Genomic DNA, 23,216 nt, shown 5'->3' with positions numbered 1-23,216 from the left:
GTACGTTACAAAATAAATATTTTTTCCATAACACTTATCGATTTCTTAATAATAAGCAACTGATATTACGTATGTCTTTACGTTACGCTGCATTTTCGATAGCCGATTGGTGGCAATCGAATGCGCAGTGCTGCCAGACTTTTGACTGTGCACAGAGTTGCATGGATTGTTGTTCATCGAGAGTCGCAAAATGGTGGCTTCTGCTATACGCGGAGAAATTTTGTTGTACCATTAAGAACAGAAAAAACACGCATTTGTGGTAATAAAATATAGTGAATTTATCGTGTAAAACATTAAAAAGGCCCTGCAATTGGAATACGCGTGTGGAAGTGTGCACAAATCGTGTCTTTTTTGTGGGAAGACTGCGAAAATATTTCTGAAACTCTTCTCCTCGGTAGGCAGCAATAAAAAAACGCAAAGCAAGCAAGCGAAGTGCGTGAGTGTTAGTGTTGGTGTTAGTGCTTGTGTGTATGTGAGTGTGTAAGTGCTTGTGCATGTGTATGGCGAGCGTGTGCGTGTGTGTGTGTGCGCAAAGTGTATGCAAAAAAGAAGAAGACAAAACAGAAGAGCATTAAAAAACGTATTGTTGCCCACTACTACTGACAACTTTTACGCGGCGCACACACAACGACGACAACGAAGTAGCAGCCGCAGCAGCAACAAAAACCAAGCAAACCAACAACAACGACGACGACAGAAAATTTACAATTCTCATTGTCTCTCTCTGTCTCGCAAATGTAAGCAACAACAACTACAACTACAACAAGTGTGCAAAAATTAATTATTATTTAAGTGTGTCACTAATTTCATTTGAAGCGTCCGAGTCGCAGTCGACGTCGACGTCTTCGTAATGCGCAGCGTAGAAATCATTAAAATTTATTAGTGAAAAACGTATGAAAGCAGCGTCGCAGTCGCAGTTGACGACGGCGTCGGCGCTGCAACTGTGTTTGCACACAAAGCGGAGGCGAAGTGAAAAAGCTGAAGCTAAAGACGGCAGACGATGGAAACTTAGAGTTGCGCGTGGTGGGGGGAGCATTTCTATTATGAACTTTTTTTTTGGGGTAGAACAATACAAAAACGGGCGACAAAAGACGGCAAAGGCTCAACAAATTTTGTGCTGAAAAGGAATTGCAAGCAAAGCGCAGCAGCAACAACGACAACAACAACATCGAGCAGCGTCACCCACCACCAACAACAACGTTGATGATGATGGTGGCCACCCCCTGAATATCGTGAATGCCCTTAACGCCCGCCAGCTCCGTCAACACTCCCCCTCTCGCTCATTCGCGTGCGCTCGCTATTGCTGTTGCGCTGCTGCAGCTTTGCTTTTGCTTTTGCTTTGTTGCTTTTTCGCTGACGTTGGCTGAAAAAAAAAACAAAAACGAAAAGAAAAGAAAGATTGTTGTTGTTGCTGTTGTATTTTGTGTATCGCACCTCGCGCCTTTTTTATATTTTTGCATTTTGTTTCTTCGCGTCTCTTTTTTGTTGTAATCTGCTGCGACTGCTGCTTCTTCTTGTGCTTGCTCATAATCAACATTTCGGCTCTCTGTCTCTCTTAGTCTTCTCACCTACGTAATTTCTTCGTTTCCAGCTGTGCTTTGTGCAAATTAACCAAAATATACATTTCCGGCTGCCCAAATCATCCCCCTCCTGCTCTATCCGCCCCCCCTTCGCCCACACTTTCTGTGCATTAAGCAAGAACAACTCCAACAACAGCAAGGAATTGCGTCGCAGTTAACGCCTCAGCATCAACAACATCACCAAGTAACGGGACCCGGCTAAGACAACGACAACGATACCCGACCCAAGTGGGAGCTAGAGCGAGAGGCAACACACATTTATATTGGATTCATGGTGAGTTGTGTTGTTGTTGCTGCTGTCCCTACGAACAGCTGTTCAACTAGGCACATATTTAATTATTTGTTTGCTTAACACACACACATACAAATTCGATACTTGCTCGCCGGCTTATGTGTCATCTTCTCATAATAATAGGGGAGAAGGGTCACTTTGCTATTCGCATCCTTCTTCCTCCGCTGTTTTGGTTCAGGGCCAAAACTATTGAACTCACTCACACATACGCAGCGTGTTTCTGCATGTGTGTGTGTTGGGGGGATTGCCCGCTGTGATAGACAAGCAAATTGCCAGGCTCACTCACGACTGCATCATAAACTAATTAGGTAAAGTGCTTCAAGTGCACACACTCTTTACGCTCTCTCTTTCTCTCTCGCTCGCACTCAGTTTATTGTAATTTTGAAATGGTTCATTTCATCATAAACACTAGCAGAATCAGCAGCTGAAGAGGCAACGAGTCAATGTTTATAGAAGAGCACTTTGGCAACCCTAGAATAAATATTGTTCTTTTTCCTCAGTCACTCACTGAGTCACTAGTTCAAGTTCACATTGACGCTGATTCCAGTTCGCAACGGTGCATTAAAAGCACAAAAAAAAACACACACACATGCATATTTATACCTGCAGCTTGAAAGTTGTTAAAAGTTGTTGCATGCTCTCGCTTGTTATTCGAGTGCTCAAGTCGCAAAGCTGTCAGAGCGTAACATCTACAAGCTGTCAATTAGTTTGCTTGCTGTCGCTGATTAATTGCTGAATGCTCGATAACTTCATGTAAACCGCATATAACATGCAAAATAAAAATAAGAAATAATCAAAATTGCATATTAATCTATTTATTCGCTCGTTCTATAGATCTCCATTTGTTTCTCAAGTGTTTTGTCGAGCCATTAATATTAATAATATAGTATTAACTTTGTCTGTGAGAAATAAATCCCACTGAGTAATGAAGACTATTAAATCGAAAATACTTCCTGTAAAATGCAAATCAAATAAAATAATTGCTTTCAATAAGGAATATTTAATTATCGCCGTCAACACTTTTTCGATATATACACCATAAGTTGTCCGCAATACTTCCTGTACTTAAGTACCTTCGTATCTAGACTTTTTATAGATTTTTACGAGTATTATAAAATTCGTATTTCTGCTTATAACATGCAAAGGAAATTAAGCGAAAACTTAAGTTTTAGCAGCTCTATTTAAGATATGTACTCAACTTGTTGATAACAAAAGGTATTGCAACTTGTATTGTGTGTAGGAAGTACTTTTCAATTATTCCAGCGGCAAAGTTATTAGTCAACTTGGCACAAAAGCATTAGCAGCATTATCTTATCTAAAGTCGTACTGTCAAATTGTGTAGTTTTCCTTTAAAATGTGTGTCATTATAATGCTCTTATACTATTTATTCTGTCATAATCCATGTTGAATGCATATTATGTAGCTGAAGACACATTAAGCTGGCTGCCACATGATATTATATATATATATATATATCTACATCACATCCGCCACATAGTGAAGCCAAGTGTTTGAAATTTGTAAGTTTCAGTTCCATGGAAATTTCTTAATGCGCCTTCCTCCTCGCCCTTCCCTGCTTATCGCACAGGGCATAAAAACCACTAGACCCATTACCAACTTGCGCTTATCTCTCAACGCCACCCGCACAAGTCGCAAGTGGAGTGAGAAAGAATATGGGAGAGGTGAACAGAGTGTTCCTAATTATGGGGGAAATAAAAGCTGAAGTGTTTAATTAATAAATAACGTGCTAATAATGCATTTAATACAGAGCAACGAAAAACATAACCTGACAACGAACTTGAAAAACGAACGGAAACTGAGAAATACAAAAAAAAAGAACTGAAAAGAACAGAACTAAACCGAACCGAACAGAACTGTTGAGGAATGCGTTCACGCCCACGCCCATGTATACGCCTACGCCTCCGCAGTGATGTGATGTGATGCGATGCGGTTGTCTAGTTGGCCTTTTGAGTGCCAATGATGATGATGTTCTTGTTGATAATAAAGCGAGAGAGACGATTCGATGGAGCGAAGGTTGTCGGAGGTGGTTGGGGTTGGGGTTGATGTTGAGGTTGAGGTTGTGGCGCTACTGATGTTGAATTGTGGGGAAATTGGGGACGGCCTTTGATGTCGGTGTTTCGTGCGCTTTCATATTTTATTATTAGTCATTTTGGCTTATTTATAATGCGCTGTTAAAGTTTTACGTTTTATTAATCTGTTTTGTGGGCTTTTAATTTATAATTGCCGCTTATCTGATTGAAAAACGCGAGACACTTGGACTCGAGTGTCGATTTATTGACTGCGATTACAAATTGTGCCCACACTCAATGCTCCAAAGATACAAACACACTCACAACCTTATGTTTATACTGCGTATGTTGGCCAATTATATAAGCATGGTAATTGATTCATAATATTAGCTGGTTCTATTTGATTTGAGGGGGAATTTTTGTTTAGCAAAGCAATAGAAATAAATTTGCAATAATAAATCAACTAGTTGAAGCTAAAATTGTTGCTTGAAAATACTTCCTATTATCCAGTCTACAACAAACTTTGAAGACCCTTTTGTTCACCAGTAATTTATTCTTTATTTAAACAATAAAAACTATATAAATTACGAGATTAATTTACTACAATAGAACTAAAATTAGTCTTCGTTGGAACTGCTTTCTTCAGCCTGCGACAAACTTAATAGACTCTTTGCAATTTGTGATTGCAAAGGGGCCATAAATTATATTCGATATTAAGATTCAAATTCAATATGCAGATAGTTATCTAATAAATCTGTTGTCAGCAAAGCAAACTTCATTTATAGTTTGTTTTTGTTTTATCACCTGGAAGTGATAGAAAAACAACAGCAGAAAAACAACACACATCGTATATCAAATAATTCCAGCTGCATGCAACTCCATTAGCGATAAGATAATTAACACTCAAAGCGCTTATAAAATTCACATGCGAATAAAGCCAAATAATTAAGCGCAAGTTAATCGGTGTAAAAGCAATGAGCGTCGAATATGCATTTAACATTATTCTGTGCTTAAACAACAATGCGAGCGCATAAATCTCTTGCATTGTGTGTAATTCGATTACAAGATTATTATAATACAGAGAGCAACAAAGGCGGCAGTAATAATGCCAACAACAGCTACAACAACTTCAAATTCACATGCAAAACGCTCATTTACAATATTTCCAAAGAGGCCCAGACACAAATTCTCTGACACTCGGTTGCCATACAACAACAACAAACAATGACGACAGACCCATAAACACTTGAAAAGACCCAACAACAACAACAATAACAACTACAATAGGGAACAAGAGAGCTAAGAAAGGGCAAGCGGTCTCCTTTTACATGCCCTTATTCTTCGTGTGTATATTGCCTTCCCCTTCCCTTCCATTCGATACGTTATGAGCGCCCCTTCCGTTTTGGGCAAACGGGCGACATAAGTAACACGAAACAATTTCCAAATGAAGCGCGGATAAGCCGCAAAATCCTTAAAATACTCGATAAAATTACATAAAACTAATCGCACAAGCACACGCACACAACCAAATCGCACACACAGACACTGTGAAGAAGATAAAGCGAGAGAGTGAGAGAGAGGAGAGAATTGGCTGTATGACTAGCTGACTGGCTCTGCGATGAATGTGGCTGGGACAGACAAACGGACAGACAGACAGACATGCAGAGAATGATGAAGGTATCTACACCGACAATCTGTTTAACAACTTCATGAGCAGCAAATCCAACAAATCGTATAAACGACACAACGACGATGGCGATGACGACGATGACGCTGACGATGGCAATGTGGAGAGACGAACGACAGCGAACGAAGCTAGCTTCGGCTTGCGAACATCGGGCAGACGAACCAGCCCCAAATGTGATGCACACACAACAACACAGGTTAAGCACTCTGGGCAGCGGCGAGTGGAGAATGAAGAGTGGAGAAGCGACGAAGTTGTTGTAGAGTCGTCGTGGGTCGTTTATTTGGTTGTGTGTTTGGTTTCGGTTTGGCTTTTTGGAGCGCCGCAGTAGTCTCTGAATAGATGCTCAATCGTTCGGTTGAATGAAGAGCAGCAACAGCAGCCGTATGCGATGGAGTATTGATGATGCGAGATGCTAACTATGCGATGGAGAGGGGAGAGTGAGGAGGGAGAGCAGCACTACTATGAATGGAGGGAATGTGGCATAATGTTCTTGTTGATGTTGAGTAATGGGCATAACAACTGTAAGCTGCCTGCACTCGAAAATCTTCAGTTGCCCTCACTTACTCACACACTCGCACACACACACACACTGTGATTTCCATGTGGCCCCCCAAAAGAAAAGAGAAATTTGTTGGGTTATTTATTTTTGTTAGCATGGGGTTAAACGCACGATATGCCAGCCAGCAAGTTGAGTGCTCCAATGATGTCTAACTGCCTCCGTCCCGTCCCCTCCTCTTTCTCTTTCGACTTTTAGCCAGATACTCGTCCTCCGTTTTTGCTTTGTTTCATACGTTTTTTGACTTTTCGGACGTCTGTTTTGATTTGTTGTGAAAATTTGGCTTTCACAGCAAACATACGCTCTGTGCCAGATGCTATATACATACATACATACGAGTGTATTAATGTATGTGTGTGTGTGAGTGCCGTTGACTGGCCTCGGGGCACTTTCAGGTGCCTACAAACATTTAATGGGGTTTCCGCACTTGACACCACACAGAAAACTGCCCAGACATTCCAAGCTATTGAGCTCTTTATCTACAAAACTCTCTCTCTCTCTCTCTCTCTCTCTCTATCTAACTGTCTCTAGTTAACTTGAAGCTATTTGAGTGGAGTAGGGAAAGAGTATTATGCATATAATGCGCTTAAAGATTTAGCTACAGCTTCCCAGAAATGTTTGGAATTTATTGGGAAATTAATTTCAATCAAGCAAAACGTCAAAATAAATTAATGATAAATACTTTGAGCTATTTTAAAATATCTATAAATTGTTGTAGCAATGTTTCGACGAGAAAAGATTAAAGCAACGAAACGATTTATCAACAACATTTTCTCAGTTCATCTAAGAATGTTTTGCTGGGAATTTATTTTGCTGTAGCTTAAAGGGGTTCATTATTAATGGATTAAAATATTCATAAATTGTGAGAGAGAACTGAACGGGTAATATTTCAATGAATACAAATTGTTGGAAAAGTTGAATTTGATTACTAAGCAACATTTTTTTTTATATGTTAATCAATGTACCATTGGTTAATCACACTTTGAAATATGTAATGTATCTTAGAATAAATCAACATTATTTGGTTTAACACAATTCTAATAATAGTATAATACTATAATGATATTTTTTGAAAGACAAAATGACTTGATTGACAGAAGTTATTGGGGAAAACGTAATTTGTTCATCAAAGCTTTGTAGATATTTAGGTTTTACTCGTGAATAGTCCGCAGTAATTTTTGAATAAGTGCAACTAACTCTAAAAAATAAATAAAAGAATACAAAAAATTTCATTTGATTGCGCAAAAATATTAAATTCCACTTCGAAATAAATTCTTGTGGAAAATGTTTCGAAATCATGGAATTATAAATTAAATTTCATAATGCAAACCACAAATTAAATAGCTTTGGTCGCACATTTATTGATTGGAGGGTCGCAACAGCTTAATTGTAATGCACAGTATTAATGACCCACTTGGTGTTGACCTTTTGGCCAAATGGAGGCAAACAAAAGTGTTTACACATTTGCATTCCGTTAGCGCATTTAATATTCGTCTACCTGACTGTCTCATGATCCATGCAATGAGTTGGCTGGGTGACTGGCTCAGAGTGCCCAGTAGATTATTAACATCCAGTTAATAACCACCCTAATGTTGTACAGTTGTGTGGCGGCGCATTCATCAGCGACCGCCGAGCAAGCTAGCTAGCGAGGCATTTTAAGTTGTCTGCTGCTCTTATTAACGCCGCATTTCTCGTTTGCTGCTGCTGCTGACGTTCGCTCGTTTGCTGCTGCTGTTGTAGTTGTTGTTGTTGTTGTTGTAGGCTATTTGTCAGTCAATTAGTCAGCTTATTGGCAAGCGATGATTGCAGAGAGAAAAACAAGCTAAATACAAGCACAAACACAGAGGCCAGAGCCGAGCCACCCAACCCCACACACACATACACACTTACGCACACATCGACTGACTGACGACGACAACCGACAGCTTTTCCATTTCAAAATTACGCTCACACAGCTACAGCCACAACTACAGATACAGATACATTTACAGATACAAGATACATACACACAACCACACTCGAGGGAACGTGTGTGCGTCGACGTCGCCGTCGTCGTCGTCGTTTAGCCGCGTGCGTACACACAATTTTCCGCTACTCATGATACAAATTGTTTATTGGATTTCCTCTTGCCATCGCCGTCGTCGTCGTCGTCGTCGTGCTGCTTTGCTAAGTTTTATTTTCATTTACATTTCTCGTTTTGTTTCTTTTTATGTTTATGGGCTGTTTAGAAAACAATTTGCGGCACCACCAGCCCCACACTCTTGCTCCCCCTCCTCGTTCCTTCTCTCTCTCACTCTCCGTTTTTCTCTCTCACACGCACGCTATATACAGCGTACATATCTATCTGCTTTGGGATTATGTGCGTGTATTTTGTAAGTTGATAAAGCGCGTGTTGACATTAATCGAGGGAACGCGCCGTTTGAAATTGACAGCGTTATTGGCCTTAAATTTTGTTTGGCCTCAGACCAACGATGAGACCAAACCCAACCAGACCCGACCCGAACCGATCCAACCAGCAACCACTGACCATAGACTCCAGCTACATTTGGCGGCTGTGCTGACTCACAGAGTGCAGAGCTCGGGCACTCGAAACTGGCCAACTCAGTTTGGTCACGTACCCACAGCGATGTACAGAGCAATAACAACAACAACAGCAGCAGCAACAACATCAACTGTAACAGCAACAGCAACCAACGCCCCATCATCGAGCTGTTGCTGCTGCCATAATTTGTGGTCTTTTACTGTGAAATGTTGTATGTGTGTGCGAGTGTGTGTGTGTTGTTGCAGCCGCCGCTCTGCTCTGCTGTTTGCCCATTGTTGTTGTGCCGCAACCTCAGCGCAGGGCATTATGATACGGCTATTAATACATACAAACACACACTCGCAGTAAATGCAAAAGGGAAGGAAGGAAGAGGGGCGAAAAAGGGGAAGGAAAGGGAAGGGAGACTGTATCCCGAAGGCGACGGCATCACTTTTTTGGTGGTGGCAAAAATGTTCGAGCCTTTCATTTTGCCTTTTTAGATTTTATGGCTTTTGTGCGTTACAACGGCGCTTTTTGTAGTACATTTGTTTTATAACAGCCACCGCAGAAGCAGCAGCAATATCAGCAGCAGTAGCACCACTCGTCCAGACCGCGAGGGGTCGTTGTAGTCGAGCAGTAGCAGCAGCAGCAGGAGGGGAGAGAGAGGGGAGGTAGGACTGTGCACACACAGCTTAGCACATTGCTCGCAGTTATTACACAATTTTCCCCAAAGCGCCAGCAGCCACTTGGGCCATTCGGCGTGTGCCCTGCAAACGAACAGCAAGCAACAGAAAGTGAGAGAGAGAAAACACGAAAAATAGAGCGAGAGAGGTCGCAGTGTGGCTCACCTTCTGTTTATATGAAATTTTTCCACTCACGACTTGGCTCCCTTTGCCTTCTCGCCTTGCCTTGCCTTGCCTTGGTTTGCTTTGCCTCATAAAAAAGTTGCTAACCAAGCCAGAGCAAGCCAAAGCCAAAGCCATGCCAAAACAGCCGTTGAGTCTACCCAAGCCCAAACAACCAACAAGCCAGGCAGGCAGACAGCCAGAGTCCGACAGTTGGCCAACGCCAACCAGGCCAGGCTAACTCGGTGTTGCTGCTGATGTCGCTGATAAGTGTTGGAGCCCCCCAAACGCAGCCAGTCGAGCGTTGCACAGTGGAGAAAACTCAATTGGTTAATTACATACTAAATCACACTTGTATTTTACAACCACTGCAAAGTTGTTAAAATGAGCAGGAGGATGAAACATTACAAGCTTGAATAGTAAAGGCAGAAATGCAGTAAAAAATATTTGTGATGTGAATATATTTAGTGTGTAAACATTTCTTGCAACGTTATCTTACTAAATTAGCGAATAGTGAAATATAAATATAAATGACATTTAAAATTAATGTATTTTAAATAAATTTCTTTATTTCATTCCTTAGTGATGATAATTAGAAAACTTTGTTAGAATAAATGGAAAACAGGAGTAGTAAAAAGAAAAATGATACAGTCCAATTTGGTAAAATATGTTAAAGAAAATACAAAATATGAAATATAAAGCATATACAGTTTTCGTAGAGAAAAAGTATTTACTATCAGATGATTTAAAATTAAAGATTATATTTAGTATTCGAACACAAATATTACATTTAAAAATACTTCAATGATGAGATATGAGGTAGTATTTGAGTTATAGATAGTTATAGAAATGTAGTATTTAATACTAATAAAGGATTAGAGTTGTATTCTTCATATCATTACAACAAATTGTTTGCACTTCAAAATGCAATTTAAATTGCTTATCAACCACTGTGCAGCTCAGGCAGCACTCCGTGCAGTCGTGGCCACAGTCCAGAAGTCCGTTCGTGCGACGAGGCCTTGTCGTCGTCGCCGTCAGTCATTTAGGCGGCGTGTCGTGCCTTATTGAGTGTAAATCTGTCGACAATATTTCCCTTTTTCCTTTTCCTTTTTTTTGCGTTCTGTGCTGTATATGTATGTATTTTTTTTGCGCCTGAGCAAAGCCGAGTCGAGCCGTAATGCTTTTTATTTGCGTCGGCATCGCTGCTGCTGCATTTAATTAATTGATTTTAATTGCCATAATTTGTGTGTCGTTGCCACACAACCGCAACCGCCGGCATTCGATTTCATTGACTGTGTGTTAGTGAGAGTGAGTGCGTGTGTAACTGTGTTTGTGTGGTTGTCATTGTATTGGCGATGTGATATTGATTCGTAAGCAAATTTAATGATAATTCCCCTGCTGCATGTTTGTCTCGCAGCGCTGCTACTGCTGCTCGTTACAGTTATTCGCCGAGTTACTTGAGCGGAAAATCTGTTTACAGCTGCACGCACACTTGAGAGGCAGCCGAAGAAAAAACACAAGCTGAATCTGTACTTCATTCTCTTCCCCTCTTCGGTCTGCTCGCCTGCCTGACGAACGCATTATAGCATATGTACGAGTGTGTTTACGATTAAGTGTCCGGGTAGTAACTTCATAGCCTCATCTTTCATTCCTCCCCTATTTCACAGACTGGCACATTATCCATGACCTTTTATTCATACGCTCACCGAGTAAATATACTGTGACCCTCCGTTTGTCTGTCTGTCCGCATGTTTTTATGCAAATTAGTCGCTGAGTTGGGAATATACATATCTCGTTGAAACTTGGTTGGGATATTTCTTATTGATAGAACCGACACATATTTAAGTGCGGTTCGAATGCATTTACTATTTTTTATGATTTTATAGATTTAAGTGCATTTCAACTTTATCCTTCGATTGCTCTCTTTGAATGCAATTACAACTTATATTACATTTAATATATTTAAATGATGCTTGGCGAGAGTATTTAAACTTCCTCCTACTTATGACATATTTTCATTCTTATTTATTTATTTAAATGTTAAATATTTACGCTTTTTACCTGTCATGTTTGATCGCCTTATTGTTTCTCTTTTGTCCTTCGACCTTTCGCTGCAATCACTCACAAGTTTCTTTGTCTTTTTTCTTGGTATTTTTTGCAGTTGAATTTTCATATCATAGCGGGCATAAAAAGGCTTAACACTGGACCGGAAGCGTGTTTTTAAAGGGTGATGGCGGCCTCCACTCAAGGAGAAATACGAGTGGGTCCCGGCCACCAGGTAAACGATGTCTATGTACGTACATAACTCTCACAATTCAGAAATTCAGCTCACGGTAACAAAATAAAAAAAATGCAAATGAAAAAAGTAACCAACGTTTTTCTTTTTGTATTGTAATCGTAATGTTGCAAATTCTAATTGTAGTCCACCTCTCCTAGAGTCCTCCCTTCCTCTTCCTTCTTTACCTTTTTAATTGAGTTAAAACAAAGCTCTAAATGTTTTCCCTAGTTGTCAATGAGAGGAGTAATTGAATTAAATACTTTTGTGCAAATATCATAAATAATTAATTACTGAATGTGTCATTGACAAGAGTGGTGAATAATTTAATACCTCTTCAATGCAGCTTCCTGCTGCATTTTGTTGCTGTAATAACTTTAATTAAATTACAATTAATTGTCAGTTGCGATAATTGAATACTTTACGCAAACAAGTTTAACTATTATTTCTATTGATCAACTTCTCTCAATGTGGACAACTGTGTTTTCAATCGTTGATTTGTAGTTTGTTAATCGAATAATAACCAACCGTTTTGTAAATAATACAACAATTGGCTTATCATCGTTTGTGTAACTAACGAGTAGCGTATCATTTGCAACCTTTTCAAGTAATTTTCCCGATTCCTGAACCCAACCCCCGAAACGAATTCCTGTTGGCAATTTGCAGGGCTTTGCGGTCAAATTGTTTACATGACCGAAAGTCCTCCGCAAATTGACTCTTTATCCTGAATACTCAAATTCCTGAACTCCTGAACTTCTCCTTTGCTCCCAAACACATACACGCACACCTTACATTAAATACATTGTTCATACATTTCATGCATTAGTTGTTAAGTTGTGTGTATCTTGTTGTATATCGTTGTGACACCAGACAAACTGCACAAAACACACTCGGCGTATACATAATCTACGTTATATGGCTTGCTGTGTGTAGTCACTGTTTTGTGTCTTGTTCTGTGTGCGTGTGTGTGAGTGTGTGAACTAAACTAATCCAAAGAAAAGTGAAAAAAGAAAGATTTGATGCGATGATGTTTGGCGTGTTTGAGTTTTTTTTTATCAACTAATACCGCAACTTCTTCTGTCTTGTCTTGTCCTGTGACTGAAGGCAAAACTGCCCGATTATAATCCAATCTCAAGCTTCCCCGTTGACAAGGAAACCGATGAACGTGAACTAGAGGAAACAAGATGGAGTCCAGGCGTTGTGGCCGATGGCGACTTGTTAATGTTTCTGCGTGCCGCACGCTCCATGGCTGCATTTCAAGGAATGTGTGATGGCGGTTTAGAAGACGGTTGTTTGGCTGCCAGTCGCGACGACACAACAATTAACGCACTCGACGTGGTGAGTAACCACCACCCTCAATTATAACATTTAACTCGATGTTAATCCTATTATTACATTACATTTTTATAGCTACACGATTCTGGCTACGATCCAGGCAAAGCTCTACAAGCGCTCGTAAAGTGCCCCGTTTCGAAGGGCATTGACAAGAAGTGGACCGAGGACGAAACGAAAAAGTTCATCAAGGGTCTTCGCCAGTTTGGCAAAAATTTCTTCAGGATCCACAAGGACCTGTTGCCGCACAAGGACACACCGGAGCTGGTCGAATTCTACTATCTGTGGAAGAAGACGCCCGGCGCCAACAACAATCGCCCCCATCGGCGACGCAGACAGAGCGCATTGCGTCGCAATCGTGTCACGCGCGCCAATAATAGCACACCTCCCAAAAAGGAGGACACCCCGGAACCACAAGCTGCGACGACGGCGACGGCGGCGGCGTCGGCTGCAGACACGGCTGCGAGTCGCTCATCGCCCGCTGTCTCCAAGGAGGAGAACAGTTCTCTCACCGAGGACGACGCCAGCGAGTGTGACAGTGATTCGAGTCTGACCAACAAAAGGGATGAATCACCCTCTAGGATGAGGACGCGTAATAAACAACAGAATAACAATAACAACAACAACAGCAGCAGCGCCAGCAATGCAACCGGTGGTGGTGGCGTTGGCGGTGGAGGAGGTGCCTCCGCTGCTGCTGCAGCTGCCGCTTCGGTTAATGCCTCAGGCAACACTGGCAGCGGCGGCAAGGATCAATCCTCGGGTGGCGCTGGCAATGCCAACAGCAGTTCGGTAGCCAACGGCAAACGGCCCAAGCGGGGCTCTGAGACGCCAGACGCTGCGGCAGCTGCCGCCTCGGTCGATAGTCCCAAGACGCCGACCAAGAGCGTGGCGGAGGGATCCAGCAATAAGCGCAAGGGCGGCAAACAGGATACGCCGAACAAGAAGAAGCGCACCGAGACGGAGACGAACAGTAGCAGCGAGCAGACGAACAACAGCAACGACGACAACGCCATCAAGGACACCATCAAGCAACGCAAGCGTCCCGACAGTCCGGTCGAGAGCATGAACTCCGATTCCCGTCCGGATTCGGTGCTCGACGATGGCGAATCGAATACAACGGACACGGACGGACGCACAGCGGAGCAGCAGTCCAGCAAAGATGGCAAAGAGCTCAACTGCAAGGAGGAGAGCGCTGTGACGTTGCCGGGCGAGTTGGATGCTAAGTCAGAGCTGAACGAGAAACCAATCAAAATGGAAACATCCTGCGCCGACGACAGCAAAGACACCATCAAGAACATGGACGAGGAGACGAATATTCAGGCACCGACCAGCATTCAACCGCTTAGCTTGAAGCCCACACACGTTGATGGGCTGATGAAGGAGTCCAGTTCCTTGGAGGCGCCACCAGTGGTCGCCGCTGTGGCGCCCATTGCCATGAAGGTGCCCACAATTGCCACCGTTGAGGCGTTAAATGCGTCTGTGGATCGTGATCGCAAGGAGGCCATCGAGAAGATGGACATTTGCGAGAGCGATGCCGCGCGTGATCCAGAGCTGCTCAAGAAGCTTGCCAGCATAAAGCAGGAGGCGTCACCTCAACAACAACAGCAGCAACAGTTGCAGCAGCAGCAACAACAGCAGCAGCAACAACAGCAGCAGCAACTGCAACAACAACAGCAGCAGCAACAACAACAACAACAACAGTTGCCCATTGTGCCGCCCGTCTCGGCAGCAGCGGGACCACTGCAGGAGCCCGTCTACATCAAGAAGGAACCAATGGAGGACTCCATGGACGCCACATGCAATCAAAACAGCAACGAGCCCCAAGATCTCAAGGTGAAAATTGAAATCAAAAACGAGGATCACAAGATCAACACCAGCGGCATGCCGCCCACCAGCTCAGCACCGCCGCTGCCCAATTCCCAGCTGGTTGGACTGCATCACAGTTCCGCCGATGCCCTCGGCGCTGAGCCGCTGCATCTGCAGCACTTGCAGCATGGTCCGCCACCACAGGCGCCGCCTGGCTACCTCATTGAGGGGCAATTAAAGTACGGGCCGCCGGGTTCGGCGCCGCCACAGCCGCCGCCGCAGCTGCACAGTGATCCGGGCAGCGCAGGACCGCCAGTGCCGCCCCAGAAGTATCCTGGCGATATGGAGCTGAAGTACAACGAGGCCGCCGTCAAGTTCGAGGCCAGTGGCAAGTTTGCGCCACAGGAACTCAAGTATCCGGTGCCGCCTCCGCTGGACGCCCTGAAGTACAGCCAAGAGATGCAGGCAGCAGCTGCTGCAGCGGCCGCTGTGGGCAAGTACGATATGAAGTACATGATCGAGCAGCAAGGCAAGTATCCGGTGGAATTGGCGCCACCCAAACCTGGCTACCAGGAAGCGCTCAAGATACCCGACGTGAAGCCGGGCTTTGGCCACTTGCCGCACAACATTGGCTCGCCCTTGGACGGCAGCGGTCCTGGGCCGGGCCACAAATACGCGCCCGCCGGCCAGCCTGGACCGCCAGGCCCTCTGGATCCGCAGCAACAGCCACCAGGAGCGACGCCGCCACCAACGATTGCCATGCCCAAGCCGCACTATCAGCACGATGTCCAAACACCGCCACTGGGACGACCCTTTGAGCCAGCCGGCCTTATGCTCAAGTACGGTGATCCGTTGGCTGCCAAATATGGGCCGCCACAGCCGCAGGATTTGAAGTATCCCATGCCACCCGTTTCCGCTGCCGGCGGCGAGAATTTGATCAAATCTTCGCCGTATGGTCCGCCGCCAGAGAGTCCCATTGATGCATCGGCACGCTCGACACCTGGCCAGGATAGCCAGGGCAGCAATAGCAACAGCAACTCGCAGCCACCGACGTCACAGTCGCAAGTGCAAACGCAGCCACAGCAATTCCAGTCGCCACATCCGTCGCCGCATATGCCTTCGCCCGCTGGCGGCGGCCTGCCACCCGGCATGCATCCACAAAATCTCATCTCCCCGCACGGTCACGGACCACCGCCGCCCAATACATCCGGCGCTGGTCCCGCGCCCCAACCGCAGCCACCGACATCGCTTCATCAACCGGTGGGAGGTAGCTCGGTGCCGGGCCAGGGACCGCCCAGCCTGCAGCATGGTCTGCCCCCAGGCGGTCCAATTGGTGTGCCGCACTCGCAGATGTCCTCGATTGCCTCCTCGCTACCGGGCACGCTCTCGTCGCTGGGCGCACCCACGCTCTCGACGATGGCACCCTCGCATCCCATGCACCCGCATATGCATCCACATCAGCATCCGCATCTGCAAACGCTACAGTCGCTGCATCGTCCACATCCCGATCTGCCGCCCGCGATGCATCCGCATGCACCGATGCCAATGTCGCTGCAAGCCCCAGGACCGCCGCCACCGCACAGTCATGCACATCCCTTGGCGCCCGCGCATGCCCAACCATCACAAGTGGGTCCGGGACCCGGCGGTCCTGGACCAGCGGGCACAGTGCGCACGCCATCGCCGGCTCAGCAACAGCAGCCGCCGCCACGCAGTCTGCACGAGCCGCCGCCCACGTCTCGGGAACCGCCTTCATCGCACACATCGACGGCGCCATCGATGGCCAGCGCTGTGAACTCGGGGCCAGGCCAAGGACCCGGACCGGGACCAGGACCATTGCCGCATCAGTCACCGCATGCACATCGCACATCGCCGCTGCCCGGTCTCGCGCATCCGGCTGGCCTCATCGGTCATCCCATGGCCATACATCCGCATTTGCCGCACCTGCCGCCAGGTCATCCGGCGCACGCAGCTCTTGCGCATCCCGGTCACCATCTGCTCTCGCATTCAATAGCCGGTCTGAGTCATGGCGGTGGTCCCATTGCTTTACTTGCGGGTCCGGGCGGTTTGAGTGGCTTGCCGGAGTCGGCGCTGAGTCGCCGCACGCCGCCCAGTCATCTGTCACATCCGCATGCTTCGTCGGCACCCACAACGCCTCACTCGGCGGCCATCTCAACGAGCATGGCACTGACCACCACACCCAGCACGGTGCCATCGTCCGCTTTCAGTCGCGCCAGTCCCAGCGTTCAACTCACAAGCGGTTCCGCTCCCGGAGGTCCTGGTGGACCCGGTGGCAGCAACAGCAGCACACCGAACAACTCCTCCTCCGCCGCTGCAGCTGCTGCGGCCGCTGCAGCAGCACATCGTGCTGCCTCGCCAGCATCGAGTGTGGGCAGCCTGAGTCGTCAGAGTCCGCTGCATCCGGTGCCGCAGTCCCCGCTGAGTCATCATCCCTCATCGTCAGCGCTTTCCGCTGCAGCGGCCGCCGTGGCCGAGCGAGATCGCCATGCGCTACTACGTCAGCAGTCGCCGCACATGACTCCTCCGCCGGTGTCAAGCGCCTCCGGTCTGATGGCCAGTCCGCTGAGCAAGATGTACGCACCGCAGCCGGGTCAACGTGGTCTGGGTACCTCGCCGCCGCCGCATCTGCGTCCCGGCGCATCACCGCCAGTTATACGCCATCCACAGATGCCGCTGCCATTGCCACTAATTGGGCCGGGCGGTGGCATACCCCAGATTGGTGTGCATCCTGGACAGTCGCCGTATCCGCATCCGTTGCTGCACCCCTCGGTCTTCTACTCGCCACACCATCATAATCCATTCAACTCGCCCTACGGCTATGCGCCCTACGGACCCAGCTTCCCCACCTACATGAAACCGCCACCGCCAGCCGGTCCCCTTGATCCGGCTGCCGTCATGGCTGCCCATCATGCTGGTCTGCCCGGTCCGCCGCCCCAAGCGCGTCAGGATGAGCAGAATGCCGCCGCCGCAGCAGCCGTGGCTGCGGAGAAGCAGCATTCAGCAGCAGTGGCAGCGGCCGCAGCAGCAGCGGCACAGCAACAACAGCAGCACAAACCGCCACAGCAGCCGCAGCAACAACAGCAGCAGCAGTCGCAAGCACAGCAGCCAGGAGGTCCGCCACAGAACAAGCCGCCCACGCCAAAGACACCACAAGGCCCCGGTGGCGTGGGTGTTGGTCTGGGAGGTCCTGGCACGCCTACTGGACTACCGCCTGGTGCATATCCAGGTGCGCATATGCCCGGTTATCCGCCGCCACCACATCCGTCGCCGTTTGCGCCGCAGGATGGACAGCCGCATGGCCTCAAGCCAACCTCGCACATGGATGCGCTACGTGCTCATGCGCATTCTGCCAACTCGGCGGGTCTGGGCGGTCCACATCATCCAACCGAGCCATGTAAGTGTAGAGAACTCGATCAACTCTTAGGAGTATCTTTTAATATAACTCTTTTCTTATAGTGCCCATTGACATTGAGCCGGATCCGGAGCCAGAGATACCCAGCCCCACACACAATATACCGCGAGGTCCCAGTCCCGAGGCCAAGCCCGACGACACTGAATGCCATCGCTCGCAGTCGGCCATGTATGTCAAAAGTGTCCCTATAACTTAAGGAACTATCTAAACATTTTTTGTTTCGCTTGCAGCTTTGTGCGTCATATTGATCGTGGCGACTACAACTCGTGCACGCGTACGGATTTGATCTTCAAGCCGGTGACGGACTCCAAGCTGGCGCGCAAACGCGAGGAACGCGATCGCAAACTGGCTGAAAAGGAGCGTGAGCGACGTCAGGTGAGATACAACAATAATAAGCTTAACTTGAATAAACCTTATCAACAATATTTCACTTTTTCTTAGCAGCAGCAACAACAGCAGCAGCAGCAACAACAACAGCAGGCCGCTGCCGCACAACAAGCAGCGCAACAAGCCAAGCTCAAAGCGGAATTGAAGCCACCATATGCGGATACGCCCGCCTTGCGTCAGCTGTCGGAATACGCGCGTCCACATGTCGCCTTCAGGTGAGTGCATAGAATCCACTTTCCAAGTTGTTTTACGATAATATTACTTTCGATTTGTAGTCAAATTTTGTTGTTTAGTAGTTAACATAAAGTTGTGATTATGTCGCGTACTGTATTTGTAATAATTTCCATTTCGATTTCAGTCCTGTTGAGCAGATGGTGCCTTATCATCATCCAATGAGCCCCATGTATAGCAGAGAGAGGTACAGTACCTAGTACAAGCCTGCCAAAATCCTCATCTCAGCACAAAAACCACAAACACTCATTTCTCATCTCCTAAGCCTAACTAACAACCAAACTTATTTGCCTTATAATTTGCGCACATTTTAGTTTCTTAACCACATTCGCTTCTTATTTGCCTTGCCCGTAACCAACTCCTCGACAAAATGCATCATTTTCCATGCTTCTAGTTTGACAACTTTTATTTATATATTGTCATTCAACTAATTGCAGAGAATTGGAGGAGATCAAGAACGCACAAGCGGCCGCAGCGAGTCAATCGCGACTGGATCCGCACTGGATGGAATACTACAGACGGTAAGCAAAAGTCAAATAACTAAACTCTAAAGTATCCTAATTTCGTGTTCTCCTCTATTTTACAGCGGCATACATCCCTCGCAGTTCCCGCTGTATGCAAACCCGGCGATTTCACAAATGGAACGCGAGCGTTTGGGCATACCGCCGCCACATCATGTAGGCATGGATCCGGGCGAGCATATGGTGCGTATCACATGACAGCATGACAACTTCTACTCATTGTACACCAAAACTCGAAAGACTCCAAAACTCATATTCACAAAATCAATCGTATTTGGAAACAAACAAACCAACAAATCGAAACATCTCTGCACAAAAAAACTCATTTGTCTATTTGTCAGCTCAAATTAACAACAAATCGAATAGAGTCTCAATCATGTGTCCATGTCCAAAAAGCACGTGTGCCTAACCACACTGCATCCTGCATCTAATTAATAATAGCTGGAGGTGCAAACTAACCACCGCCTCCATCAAAGCCAAATGCCATTTCAAAACAAGTCGGTGCTCGTTCGCTCGTTCGTTTTTGTTGCCATTTCTAACACGCATCTTATCTCCACTACTCAACATCAAATTTTCCGCATTTATCCACTTAACCAAATGTCGCTCAGCTGTCGCAGGCTGTGGCTCCATAATCCTCGAAAGTCAAGGCACCACTGGCTCTTTTGAAACTATCTACGATATTCAATAATTTTCAGATACGATTGACGAGAGAATATCATGCACACTCTCATACTCATTTACATTTGCCTTTGCATCCACAGCCGCAACCACCGGAGGCCGGTTTCCAACTGCCACGTGAGTTTGTATAGCCATTGCGTCGCATTGCCAACAAAATAAAACTAATCCAAAATTCATTTGTTCTATTTCTATTTCTGTAACTTGTTCAACCCAAACAATGCAGCGAATGTTGGTCAATATCCACGGCCAAATATGCTTATACCTAGGGAGCCGCATTCGGATGTTTTGCTGAGGATGTCCTATGCAGATCAACTACAGGTTTCCCAAATCCCAATTCACCAATCCTAATTGATTAATTACATATATACAGTATTTACAGGCCGCCGAATTTCAACGTCAATCGCTGCACGAGCAATACTTCAGGTGAGCATCACATTTTCTTGGAGAGGAGATGAAAAAAGAAACAAATGAAACAAACGAACAACGACAACAGTCATCAAGAACAACAGTCACATCATCTGGCTTTCATCTTTCTCGCTCCATCTGTATTTTTGACATTGTGACTTTTGTTTTGTGTCGTGTTTATTGTTTTGTCTTTGTGTTGTTGTGTTTTTTGTGTTTTGTATTTGTATCACACCCACTTCTCTCTCCCCAGACAACGGCCCAGATAAGTGGACTAAAGAGTGCTTAAAAAGAGAGAGAGAGACAGTAACTGGCAGGCAGGCAGGCTAACAGCAATTGTAGAATTCAATCCCCAAGCAACTGAACAAAGACAAAATACTCTTGGCGTGTCAACTGAGAGGAAAATGCTTTGTATGTGATTTTTGTGTTCAAACGTTTACATTTTGCTTTTCTACTGCAAACCACAAAAACATCAACATCAACTACTACTACAACAACAACAGTAACAAAAAAGAACAACAATTAAATAAGCACATATTATAAACCAAAACAAGAAGCAACAAAAACAACAATAATAATGTGTATCCCCAGGCTATGTAACTAGCAACTTTAAGTTGTGCAACGCTTTGTCCAGTTTATGTGTAAAAAGTTAGTACTCTTTTGTGTCTTACATGTTTTAAATTTTCTTGATTTGTTTGCATTTCTCATCCATTTCGTATTCATAACTCTTTTTATTCTCATACAAAATATGCTGATATCCATGTTCTTGTTTCGACAGAAATCAGCTGCGTTAAGCGAAGGCTGGAAACTGCAGCTAAGAAACAAACAAAATCCTCTTACTGACAAGGAATCAAAATAAGCAAAAACAAAATGATGACAACCTGATGAAGGAGATATATAAGAAACTAAATGAAACAAGCAAACAAAACATGATGGTCGCAATATTTTAAGTATCGTCTTTATAGTGTATAGTGTTAACAGATGTAAACAAAATGAAAAGCGTGTTAATTATCGTTTAAGCTTACGAGAATTGATGATTAAGGCAAATGGAACAAAATCAACAACAACAACAAAACTTAGCACACAATTTTTTTAAGGTTTTCAATGTGCATAATGTGCAACACACACATTTTCAGATTGTAGCACCACTTTGACTAAATACTAAGCTCTATTCAAATCAAATTAACTAGACACACTTGCAATTAGCTGAAAGAAAACAAGAGCAAAACCAAAACACACACTAACACACAATAAGAAAACCTTGTTAGAAACATTGCAAGGACCTTTAGTATATATTTATGTATATGCCGTAGAGTTTTATGCTATCACTTCCTCGATCCGGAAGATAGAACAATGCGCCTTTTTCCAGACCAACACATAGCCCCGTATAATGGGGCTCGTTCGAGCTCTTAATTGTCGCTACCTATAAACTATATAACTGCAACAGTAACTAATTTGGCATGCATGTATATGTAATTTAAAGTTATCATACTTCCAGCCACAATTGTACTATATATATATATATATATTTATATTTTGTAATATTAGTACGCTTGCTGCTTATCCTGGAGTTTTGAAACCTTTCTTCTTGTGTTGGCTTTCTCGCTTTGCTTACTTACTACTCATTAATTTATTATTTTTGCTATAACTAGAGTATTATAACTATTATCGAAGAAATCAAAGCAACAAAAACATGTTTGTATAAAAAAGGAAACTAAAAAATAACAAATTATTAGAGAATAAGTGATAAATTTAAATATGTGAATTATGAATGCGGTTTTCAAAGCAAACACAAAAAAAAACAAAGCGAGCAAGTAATTTGTAGAAATCGTCCCCTTCCCCCCAAAAAAAAATTCAATCCATGTACTATATTTACATATATGAAGAGAGAAGGCAGCCCGCGCATTTGTAGCAGCTGCAGTTTTTCGAGTGCTTAATTTATATTATTAGTAATTTATACACAACATATTATATAACAATGATTCGATGAGACGCATGCATTATAATACAAATTAATAAATCTATATGTCAATGACAAGGATTCTATTAACTATAGGGCCAATAAAACGAAAAACAAAAACACAAGAAAAAATGAAACCCACACATACACTGCGAAAATATAAAATATATTTAAAAGCGTGCATTATACTATAAAATGAATTAAATATTTTTAAATACAATTTGTTAATTTCACATTTTGAATATACGCATTGCATTATAGTATATATTGATACATATAAACATTATATATATAAATATAATTATACAGCGTTTATTGTAGAATTTTGCGAGCATATTTAAAATACAAACAAAACAAAATGAAAAAGCTGAAAACCAAGCACACAAACAAATAAACAACTTGCGCCACATCATTTGGCACAGTTATCGGTTAAGATGTAAGATTGTAAAGTGAAAATCCAGGCGTACATATTTATATATACATATACAAAAAAGATAAAAGGAAAACAAAAATAACACATGCAGCTATATATGCATCTGCTAAATATATAGTATATATATATTTCACACAAAAACAAAGCATATACACAATTCGATGATAATGATAATACAAAAATAAATTATTAAAAACCTGTAAAAACTAAGTAAAGCAAAATAAAATTAGTTACATTAGTTACAAATCCA

The 23,216-nt window shown here is 44.2% G+C and overlaps 1 protein-coding gene across 17 annotated transcripts; it reads left to right on the top strand.

Moving 5' to 3' along the window:
* Window positions 1–166: 166 nt before the first annotated feature.
* On the top strand, window positions 167–23,212 carry LOC132793926 (arginine-glutamic acid dipeptide repeats protein). 17 transcript variants are annotated; one of them, XR_009633164.1, is made up of 16 exons: window positions 168–394; window positions 1,592–1,854; window positions 11,673–11,804; window positions 12,891–13,124; window positions 13,197–18,336; window positions 18,399–18,522; window positions 18,585–18,729; window positions 18,796–18,956; window positions 19,100–19,159; window positions 19,410–19,493; window positions 19,559–19,676; window positions 20,189–20,288; window positions 20,395–20,489; window positions 20,542–20,594; window positions 20,827–21,221; window positions 21,352–23,212. XR_009633164.1 is itself a non-coding variant. In XM_060804088.1 (15 exons), exons 3-15 carry the CDS (start codon window positions 11,742–11,744, stop codon window positions 21,365–21,367), a joined length of 6,384 nt encoding a protein of 2,127 aa, XP_060660071.1. In that variant the 5' UTR covers window positions 168–737; window positions 1,592–1,854; window positions 11,673–11,741; the 3' UTR covers window positions 21,368–23,212. The 17 variants fall into 17 exon arrangements, 2 of the variants coding, with proteins under 2 accessions (XP_060660071.1, XP_060660069.1); XR_009633162.1 differs by having other exon boundaries at window positions 168–442; XR_009633163.1 differs by having other exon boundaries at window positions 168–480.
* Window positions 23,213–23,216: the final 4 nt, after the last annotated feature.

This window comes from Drosophila nasuta, chromosome 3, assembly GCF_023558535.2.
Source record: "Drosophila nasuta strain 15112-1781.00 chromosome 3, ASM2355853v1, whole genome shotgun sequence".
Lineage (NCBI taxonomy): Eukaryota > Metazoa > Arthropoda > Insecta > Diptera > Drosophilidae > Drosophila > Drosophila nasuta.
Note: the sequence above shows the minus strand (reverse complement) of the source record. Positions and strands in the feature narration are given on the sequence as shown.